General features: G+C 31.0%; 1 protein-coding gene across 1 annotated transcript; it reads left to right on the forward strand.

Annotated features, from left to right (window-relative positions):
- The first annotated feature begins 6,470 nt into the window (after positions 1-6,470).
- On the forward strand, positions 6,471-9,346 carry LOC139857602 (uncharacterized protein At4g37920). Its single transcript, XM_071846416.1, has 6 exons — positions 6,471-6,694; positions 7,080-7,456; positions 7,650-7,818; positions 7,965-8,209; positions 8,457-8,644; positions 9,038-9,346. Exons 1-6 carry the CDS (start codon positions 6,562-6,564, stop codon positions 9,195-9,197), a joined length of 1,272 nt encoding a protein of 423 aa, XP_071702517.1. The 5' UTR covers positions 6,471-6,561; the 3' UTR covers positions 9,198-9,346.
- The last annotated feature ends 2,176 nt before the right edge of the window (positions 9,347-11,522 follow it).

Genomic DNA, 11,522 nt, shown 5'->3' on the forward strand with positions numbered 1-11,522 from the left:
TAATTTAATGTCTCATAGCTAAGTTATTATTATGCTTATTTAAGATGAAGTAATCATGATGTTGGGCTAAAATATTAAGACGGGGTAATTGGGCTTTGTACCATAATTGGCGTTTGGACAAAAGAACGACACTTGTGGAAATTAGACTATGGGCTATCAATGGACTTTATATTTGTTTAATTAAATGATAGTTTGTTAATTTAATATAAAGATTTACAATTGGACGTACCTATAAATAACCATATACACTCGATCGGACACGATGGGCGGGATATTTATATGTACGAATAATCGTTCATTTAACCGGACACGGGAATGGATTAATAGTTAATAGACTTATTAAAATAAGGGTAAAATTATGTACAAGGACACTTGGCGTAATGGTTAACAAAGTATTAAAACCTTGGGTTACACGCAGTCGATATCCTGGTGTAATTATTAAACAAAGTTTTAAAACCTTGTTACAGTTTAAGTCCCCAATTAGTTGGAATATTTGACTTCGGATATAAGGATAATTTGACGAGGACACTCACACTTTATATTTATGACTGATGGACTATTATGGACAAAAACCAGACGGACATATTGAATAATCCAGGACAAAGGACAATTAACCCATGGTAATAAACTAAAATCAACATGTCAAACATCATGATTATGGAAGTTTAAATAAGCATAATTTATATATTTCATATTTAATTGCACTTTTAATTATCGCACTTTTATTTATTGTTATTTTATTTAATTGCATTTTTAATTATCGTACTCTTTAATTATAGCAATTTTATTTTATCGCAATTTTATTTATCGCAATTTCATTATCGTTATTTACTTTACGCTTTAAATTAAGTTATATTTATTTTTAATATTTTACATTAGGTTTTAACTGCGACTAAAAGTTTTAAAATCGGCAAACCGGTCATTAAACGGTAAAATCCCCTTTTATAATAATAATACTACTTATATATATTTTTGCATTTTTACAACTATAAGTTAAAACTAATATAGCGTTGAACTAGTTTATAAGGTCCCTATGGAACGAACCGGACTTACTAAAAACTACACTATTGTACAATTAGGTACACTGCCTATAAGTGTTATAGCAAGGTTTAGGTATATCCACTCTATAAATAAATAAATCACTTGTGTAAAATTGTATCGTATTTAATAGTATTTCCTTGTAAAAATTATAACTATTTTATACACCACCTCGCACACATCAATACTTATATCAGACTCACCATCATCATCACTTTGCTTAATCATCATCATATGATCATCATTATTATGAACGTTTATCATCATCAACTTAGCAATATGATCATAATCATTTTCAATATCATATGTCATTATCCAATACCTCATTTATCGAAACCATCATTCTACCAATATTGTTAATATTGCCGGCCCCATTTCATACCAATTCGATTATTCATTTTCATAACATGTCCCCACAACCAACTCACATCCTACATCCTTTAATCTAATCATACTAATTACTTTTAATATTTCTAAAAGTTCACGTACTCATGTTCAATTTGATCAACATAGTCGCTATCATTATTGTAATAGTATCAGATAGTATAAATTGCGAATTGTAACAGTTTATAGTGGTCAGATAAATAGAATAAGCAACGGCAGCTTGTCAACGATGAAGAAGAAAAAAATATAAAAATAAAAGAGAATATGGCGGTTTGGGTTGTTCTTGGTGATGGGCTGCAATGGTATTAATACACATATTATAGCAGCTGCAGAAGAAACAACATATCATAGCAGTAGTAGCACGTAATGTAATAAGATGGTTTGGGATTGATGAGGGTGTGTATGCGAGATTTTCGAGTAGTTGTAACAACAACCGGAAGGGGTGGTTAATTGGGTTTCGTGGGGTGGGTTTAGGTTGCAAAACAGTAGCAACAATTTATTCATCATCATACGAATAATACTCCATAATAATAACGATTCATCTTCATCTCACTATTACGTAACATCATCAAACTTATCATGTATTTATCATCATCTCTAATCATCTTCATAAAATCATCATTATCACTTACTCATTCATTGTTTTATTATCGTTATATCATCTTCATGATCATAACATAATCATCAAAACTAATAATCTTATCCTATCTTTATTATCACCTATTCGGGCCTATCATAGAACATATACTAGCTTTTGACCCACAAAGTAATTGAATTTACGATAGTCCAACAAGCAAAAGGATCTCGGCCCAACAAGAGATCATGGAGAAATCGATAACTATATATATAATATGTTTTCTTTACACATCAAACCGACAGTTTTTATTTAACTTTTAATTATCAGTCCACTGTATCCTTATCAATATATAGTCACCATCATCCTCATTTCAACATCATCGATATCATGATCATAAGCCCAATCATCATTATCATATGCTTTACTTAATAATCATTCATATTACTTTAACCAAATAATGAAACTTACTTTTCTAAATACCCAATTTGTCGACCATGATCTTCCCTCTGTCCCACATGCCTATTTGATAAAGCTCCATATATTCAATGACCAAGTTGTAAAATTTTAAACGTATTCTATTCTTTTCATCATCTTCTTAATCATTAATGTTTCGTATTTAATCTCCATCAGAAGCAAAAAAGAACACGCTAAACCTCCTGATTTGGGTTAAAAGCGAATAGAACAGAGAAAGTATAGCAGCATTTGTAGCAATTTAAAAGGTGCTGGATGGTTTCGTGAAGGTTGAAGATAGCAACGATGGTGATGGTTCTTGGGTGGTTTGGTCGAAGAAAAGGAAAAAAATAATAATTGTGAAGGTGGTTCTCGATTAACAAAAGGTGGCGGTAAACTGAAGGTATGTAAATGTATATCTTTAGTATGTATGTGTATGTATTTATTTATGTATATATAGAGAAAAAAATGATTTTTATGGTGTGAAGGTGGTTTGTAGTTGATAATGATGATGGGTTTGTAAATGAGTCTCGTTTGTGATCAATGTAAGTGATGGTAGGTTTTAATTGATAATGGTGATGGATAAATGACTTACTCCCCCGTATCATTATGTAACTCGTTTGATTTCTAGCTAAAATGGTCGATAAGGAGAATCAATCCGAAGAGATACCAACAAAATAAAAGGAGATTGAGAAGGTTGACAGAAGTATTCAAGCCAGGAAGAAGAAAACATGATAAATAAAAGCAGATTATGACATGTAACAAATTCGTACATTTTTCTGTTACTGTTTTTTATCTGAATTTTGTTTTATAATAAAATTGAAATTGACAGGGAATCTTGAGCAGACGAAGAGTTCAGGAGGAAGAAAAAAAATGGTAAAGCTGAGGTGATTGCTAACTGAATTCAATTATCTGTCACTATGATAATAGTGATCTATTTTGTTTGTAATGAGGTTTGATTTCGACTGACAGCGGATTGCAGACAAGAAGAATCAATCAGAAGAGATAAAAAAATATAAGTTGAATGTGATCTTCAACTGAATTTGTATATTTCTGTAAGTGATTTGTTATTTAGATTAGAAGCAGTCGACAGAGATATTCGAATCATGAAGGAGCAAACAAAATATAAAGCAGATAGGGATTGGAAACAGATTTGTACAATTTGTGATACTGATATCTAGTAAATTAGACAGGAAACAAGGCTTGATAAAGTTTGATAGTGATATCAAACTGAATTCGTTCTCTTTATCTGAATTACTTTTATCTGATATTATTAATTGATAAATATATAATTATATTAATAAAAATGAAATACCAATAATGATCATAATAGAATTAATAATAATAATGTCCAATAATATTAATTATAATAAGAATAATGATTAGAGTAATAATGATATTAATAATGATAACAATAATATTAGTAATATTAATAATATGACAAATTAAATGTATTAAATTTTATATCTATATATTATGTTAAAATGTTAATATTCAAAATAAGGATATTAACATTATCATTATTTATTTTAAGATTGATAATGAAAGTGATAATAATAATAATATAACTATATTTTAATTTGCAATTTCATATATTAATATTACAATTTATTAATTATTTAATATTTAATAATTATATATTAACATATATTGAATATTTAATATTTATACATTCTAATATATTACGATATACATATAATCATCAATTATATAGACATCATATATATATATATACACACACACACACACACAATTGTTAGTGAATCGTCGGGAATGGTCGAAAGTCAATTGATAATATATGAAACAGTTCAAAATTTTTGAGACTCGACCTAACAGACTTTGCATATCATGTTAGAAATATTAAATCGTATCGAGAGTTTTGGTTTAAAATTAGTCAAAAATTTCCGGGTCGTCACAATTGAAATAGGTGAACTTGCACGTTATAGGTGTATTGATTGAGAATTTTTATTGCATTAGTTATTTCTCATATTATTACATTATTGACTTATGAATTATCTAATTTGTGTGTTAGCTGTGGTTAAATGATCTTGTTCTTCTAATGAAGCAACATTTGTTTAAACTGATAATCTGTGTTAATGGATATGTTGGCTTTTTGGGATGCACAAAAGGCTGTAACGATGAAGAAGTAGAAGAATTAACAAGAATGAGGTATTTTTATTTAAAAAAAGATTTATTTTTTATTATTATTCGTTTGAGTTTTTTATTATTTCTCATTTGGGGTGTTTTTAAATTTGTTAGATATGCGTATCCATGATGGAAAGAGAAAGAAATCGATTCGGATATTAAAAGAAAAGAATGGTTGTGTCCTACGACATCAGAAGAAACTGCTTTAATTTAAGATCATCGAGAGTTGATCAAAATATACAAATATATATAGCTGCAGGTGAAATATATGGTGGGGAAAGGCGAACGGATAGTTTAGCTGCAACGTTCCCAAATCTGGTCAGTAGATGGGTCGGGTGTCAAAATGGGTAATTTTCCATTATGGGTCAAAATGGATCGGTTTTGCTTAGTATTCGAGTCTTAGGTTTGGGTTTAGGGTTTAGATTTAAGGTTTTGGGTTTAGATTTTAGGGTTTGGAGTTTTGGGTTTATGCTATTGTTTAGATTCTAGGGTGTAGGGTTTTGGGTTTAGATTTAGGGTTTAGGTTTAGGGTTTAGATTTTAGGGTTTATGGTTTATATTTTAAGGCTTAGGGTTTAGGTTTAGAGTCTTTAGGGGTTAGGTTAGGGTTTAAGGTGTAGGGTTTAGAGTTTAGAGTTTAGATTTAAGGTATAGGGTTTAGTGTTTATATTTGGTTTAAAGTTTTTGGGGTTTAGGTTAGGGTATAGATTTAGGGTGTAGGGTTTAGAGGTTAGGTTTAGGGTTTAGATTTACCGTTTAGAGTTTAGGGTTTAGAGTTTTCGGGGTTTAGGTTAGGGTTCAAACTTTAGGATGTAGGGTTTAGAGGTTAGGTTTAGGGTTTAGATTTACCGTTTAGGATTTAGGTTAGTGTTTAGGGTTTAGATTTAGAGTTTTGGGTTTAGATTTCATAGAATGTTTTAATGCTATTATTTTAATTTTCTGCAAGAAGATAGACTATGCTCTGTTACTGGAGATTATTATACTCCTAATAAAATAACCAGCCTTCCAACTAAATACTATTCATCAACATGTTAAAAGCTTATAATCATGGAGTAATCTGTGTGAAACTCGACTAAAATGTTAGATACAAAGGAAACCTTTTTTCAAGTATTAGTGCTATATATATATATATATATATATATATATATATATATATATATATATATATATATATATATATATATATATATATATATATATATATATATATATATATTCAGGTTACAACTTGCGCTCTTTATTATCATTACTTCAACATTTACTACATGAACTGTTTTGGTTTATTAACAACCTAATAAATAAAATATAAATATAATTATTCTAACAATTCGAGTTTTGATTCATCCTTAAAAAAGTTCCGCGAATTCGCGGGTCTTAAGCTAGTATTATTAACTAAACACGTTATATATTTTTAATTTTGTATAAATTGAATTCGGTTTAATATTCGATTTTCAATTAATTAAATTCAGAATTATCAAAACTGAAAATCAAACCGAAAAATCAAATTCAAATTCGGTTTCAGGTTTGCTCCATCCGAAAATCATATAACAAACTCGATTTAATTTTTGCGTGTTTAATTTCGATTCGGCATTAGGTTTAAACAGTTTCAAAACAAATATCTAAAAACCTTATATTTTTAACTGTACCTGGCCCTTGTGATCCCTTCGGTCCCACATATGTAAGTGTTGGAAGATGATACACGCAGGCTCGAATTTGGGTGCTGGCATATTGTGGTGATTTATGGGTGAAAGGTGTTTCGCCAGGCTCCATCCGGCATACGGAGTGCGGCTGGATGGGTTGACTTAGTCAACGACTTAAGTGTCCATGCCGAAACAAATGTTTTGGAAGATATTAACTGAAAACCTGTCCCTCACAACTTTGCATTTTCTTCGAAGATTAACCCCCAATTCATCATTCACCTTCGTCCCTGTTATCCCGTTTGAAACCCTAATATTTGTAACTGCATAAATGGAGCTGTTATCATCTCCAACTCTCAGTTCCTATTATTCATTCACCTGCAGACAATCCAATTCAACTTCCAAACAGCACTCGCATCTTTCTTTCGTTAATATTTCATACTTAAAATCTCATTTTTCCACTGGTAACTATGCATCCTCTTTTACTAAGTTATTTATTAACAATTACTGTTATAGAAGTTTGATATTCATGTTAATCATGATTAATAACCCGTGTAATTCACAATCAGTATAGTTCAATTTATGCTGAATAAAATAGTTGAAATTAATAGCTTTACAGCTGACGTATGCATAATTGATCCTTTGACCAATAAGGGTACTTTTTCACACATAGAATTATATGTATATGTGTCTGTGTAATGTTTTAGTATCCTGATTCTTACAATCAAACTTAGAGTTGGGAATTTTGGGATTTCAAGTGGCGGTCAACAATTATGAGTGCCATAACAACACCAATTTTAATCAGTTTAGGAGTCTTTATACGTTTGTTTAATAATCATGATTTTACAGGTCTTAAGGTGAGTTCAGAAAGGTTGCTACCATCTGGTTTTAGAGTTGAAGCTGTTGTTGGCGATAGTACAACTGCTGTACCAAATGATTCTACTACAAATAAAGAGTCTAATAATGAACAAGCTTACCCAAGCTGTAGTTCTGAAAACGATGATGAATTCGGTGACCCAAAAATGGTTAAAATTTGTGATAAGTTGATTGAGGTTTTCATGGTTGACAAGCCTAATCCTGGTGACTGGAGAAAGTTGTTAGCTTTTAGTAAGGAGTGGGATACTCTTCGACCTCATTTCTTTGAAAGATGTCAAGAACGAGCGGATAAAGAAAATGACCCTGGGATGAAACACACGTTTCTGAGGCTTGCGAGGAAGTTGAAAGAGGTATTAATAAATTTAGCTGAATTTATCACCTGCTAATGGTTTTCGATGAAATTGCTGACTCTGACTGCTTTGAACCATGCACACCCCAACTTTTGGGATGGCGTATGTCCTGATTAACACTTTTATAAGTTTAAGTTTCTGATTAACTTATTGTCAGTGTTTTATATAATGAATCGCGTATATCTTTTGGCAGGTTGATGAAGATGTGCAAAGGCATAATGAACTTCTTAAAGTTTTAAAAAATGCACCTTCTGAAATTGGTGATATTGTCGCTAGGCGACGTAAAGATTTCACACAGGAATTTTTTATGCATCTTCATGCAGTTGCAGAGTCTTATCACGATAATGAAGTAGAACAAAATGGTGAGTCTCAACTCATAGTGATTTCAGTAAAGAAAGATATAATAAATGTTTGTTTATTATGACAACTTTCAGATTATGAGAAAGTTTTCTCACTTTTGCCACCCGTTTGCTAAATATTTGAACATCTGTTCCTTTTATATGATTAGCGATTGCAAAAGTTGGGAATACATGCCTGGCGGCTGTACAAGCCTATGATACGGCTTCGGAAAGCATTGAAGCGATCAATGCTGCAGAGTTAAAATTTCAAGATATTATCAATTCTCCTTCTGTTGATGCTGCTTGTAGGAAAATTGATAACCTGGCTCAGAAAAATCAACTCGATTCAGCGTTGGTTTTGATGATTACTAAAGCTTGGTCAGCTGCAAAGGAGACCGACATGATGAAAGATGAGGTAAATATATTTTGAATATGTATAACATGAGTTTCAGTTATGGAACAAAAAAAAAAAAAAAAAAAAAAAAAAAAAAAAAAAAAAAAAATTAATTATGATCTACAAAATTTTGATGACTAAATGCGTGTTTAGTTGCTTATAATTATGTGCGGTCCTCGAGATGTAATGAAAGAATATGTTGACTTATCTGTCAATGCATGAATGATTTTGACAGATTTATTTATGTTATGTTGGTTATTGGTTGCAGGTGAAAGATATATTATATCATTTGTACATGACAGCAAGAGGTAATCTCCAAAGGCTCATGCCAAAGGAGGTCCGGATTGTTAAGTATCTTCTTAGTATTGAAGATCCTGAAAGATTGTTATGCGGCCTCAAAGATGCTTTCACCCCTGGTGACGAGCTCGAAGGGAAGGATTTTGATAATTTATATACGTACGTACTCCTTCACATTTTCTATATCTCCAGCTACAATGTATTTTAGGCTACTTGTCGAAAAGCTAAATAAATTATTCCGTTTGTTAATTTGACAAATAATATGGCGTTTTTTTTCTGAAGTTTTAATTTTTAGAACCTTACTATTGATGGCTGCTCGTTTGTTGCTTTGACCCTTTTACTGATGGATTGGTTGATTAGGGTTGTGTTCTATTTAACATGCCAACTGAACGCATCCAACATCTAAGTTAATGGTTTTGTAACATGTAGATTGCTTTGATTTGTCAATAGTCACTTGTTTTTGTAAGACATAACAAGTGTTTTTTTTGTGGGCATTTTTGGAAGTACATTAAGAAAAGTTAATAACTTGGAGATTATATTATGGTTTTACAGGACACCGGAAAAACTGCATACTTGGATCAAAGCAGTGGTGAATGCTTATCATTTCAGCAGAGAAGGGACACTTGTAAAAGAAGCTCGAGATTTGATGAACCCTAAAATTATCCAAAAAATGGAAGAAATTGAGAAGTTAATCCGAGATAACTTTTTGTAAACATCAAGTTGTTTTGCTTTCAAGGTGGCCGGCTTCTCTAGACACCAAGATTATAACTGAAACTAGAACTACCATTTGTACCTTGCGTGACAGATCAGCAGTTATAAATCAGATGGCGAGATATGTGGTTACGAAGATGGATATACACCGAATATTCACCTGAGAATAAACATGCTTTAAACGTCAACAAAAATGTTGGTGAGTTATAGGTTTAACCTATATATATCAAATCGTAACAATAGACCACAAGATTTCATATTTCAATACACATCCCATACATAGAGATAAAAATCATTCATATGGTGAACACCTGATAACCGACAATAACAAGATGAATATATAAGAATATCCCCATCATTCCGGGACACCCTTCGGATATGATATAAATTTCGAAGTACTAAAGCATCCGGTACTTTGGATGGGGTTTGTTAGGCCCAATAGATCTACCTTTAGGATTCGCGTCAATTAGGGTGTCTGTTCCCTAATTCTTAGATTACCAGACTTAATAAAAAAGGGCATATTCGATTTCGATAATTCAACCATATAATGTAGTTTTGATTTACTCGTGTCTATTTCGTAAAACAGTTATAAAAGCAGCGCATGTATTCTCAGCCCAAAAATGTAAAGGGTAAAAAGACAAATGAAACTCACGCATATAAATATTGTAAAACAGTTATTAAAACAGTGCATGTATTCTCAGCCTAAAAATGTAATGAGTAAAAGGGAGCAAATGAAACTCACGCGTATAAATATTGTATAACAGTTAATAAAGCATTTGCATGTATTCTCAGCCCAAAAAAACGTAAAGAGTAAGGTGATTATATGTTAAATATTGTAAAACAGTTATAATAATCAAAACTAAAATTATCACTCAATAGAATATCGTAAACATGGTTATAGCTGTACTCTGATATTTGTATGATATGCAAATTGCTTTAATGAGACAGAAGCTTCATTTCGTAAAGAACATCTAATTTCAAAAGGTTAGATATTTTACACCTGCAATTGGTATTCGTTTTTATATTTTGAATAGAAAATACACACCCTTTTTGTACACGACGGTACTTGAACTCATAAACTTCAAGGTTAATGAGTTCTCTTGATACCAATATACCACCAGGCCAGAACCCCATTGGTTGCAATTCGTATTCGTGAATGAGGAGTGATATAGTTGGACCATTTTTTTAAATTCAATTCGTGTGTTATTGATAAATTCAATATAATATTTAGTGAATATCTAAAACAGGCATGTAAATAGAACCAACCCTAAGTTTGGGTGTACAGGAGTGTTTTTTATGTTTCACCTTTTTGTTTAGAACCAACCTTGCATAAAAATACTCACCTTATTCAGGTAACCTGAACAGGAAAAATCTCTTTTGTTTAGTTTTTGGTTGTTGCTACTAATTGTAGTTACCCTTAATCTTATTATATCATCTTGCTCACTTTGATAAACTAATACCAAACACTTTTACAAAGCTTCGTCTCGCACACTACATAAATGTCTGTGATTGAGAGAAGTGTAGCGTCTTTCTCTAAACAGTTTATTTGGTCTAATTACTATACAAAAGTTCAATAATACTTTTCTCATTTTTGAATGCGAGTAAAAAAAAAAAGTGTTGATCTATTTTGTAAAAAAAAAAAAATTTCGATATCTAACATTGAAGGGTTGTTCCTTTGTGAAAGTTGCTTCTTTTAGCGTTCGGGTTTTTTTTTTTTTTTTTTTTTTTTAAAGTTAGTTGATCTATTTTGTAAAAAAAGAATATTTTTCGACATCTTTTGATAGCATTGAAGGGTTGTTCCTTTTATGAAAGTTGTTTTTTTATCGTTTGAGACAAAAAAAAAAAAAAAAAAAAATTAGCACAGTAGTAGCGTTGTAACGACCCTGGATTTTCCAACCTTTAATTAATAATGTTTATTATTAATGCTTGCGTTTTAATAAACGTTTTCTTATACGTGTTACTTGTTACCGTATTTAACTTTTCATGGTCCGAATTGTCTTTGTGACGCACGTACGTATCACGAATAATATTTCCGAATATTATTTACATTCATGATTTAATTATTATTAATCATTTTAATTAACTAAGGTTATTAGTTAATTACTTGGGCTTTGTTTATTTAATTTGTTACATACTTACATACTTGGGCCTTTTATTAATGGATTCTTGTTAATGGACTTAGAGGCCCACCCTACATCCTTAATGGATTAATTAGCCCATCTTATTATGCAAGTATTATACTTAGATGAAACTAGATTGATTAAGTAAAGTGAAAGACTAGTTACTTATACAATTACACATCTTTCCCATGCAAACTTACTTTATT

The sequence above is a fragment of the Rutidosis leptorrhynchoides genome, chromosome 7, assembly GCF_046630445.1.
Source record: "Rutidosis leptorrhynchoides isolate AG116_Rl617_1_P2 chromosome 7, CSIRO_AGI_Rlap_v1, whole genome shotgun sequence".
NCBI lineage: Eukaryota > Viridiplantae > Streptophyta > Magnoliopsida > Asterales > Asteraceae > Rutidosis > Rutidosis leptorrhynchoides.

Excerpts from the sequence above, each read along its gene's own strand:
- LOC139857602 (XM_071846416.1), top strand. The coding sequence starts at position 6,562 with ATGGAGCTGTTATCATCTCCAACTCTCAGTTCCTATTATTCATTCACC. Across the intron at positions 7,457-7,649 it reads TTGCGAGGAAGTTGAAAGAG|GTTGATGAAGATGTGCAAAG; the intron begins GTATTAATAAAT and ends ATCTTTTGGCAG. Across the intron at positions 8,210-8,456 it reads CCGACATGATGAAAGATGAG|GTGAAAGATATATTATATCA; the intron begins GTAAATATATTT and ends TATTGGTTGCAG.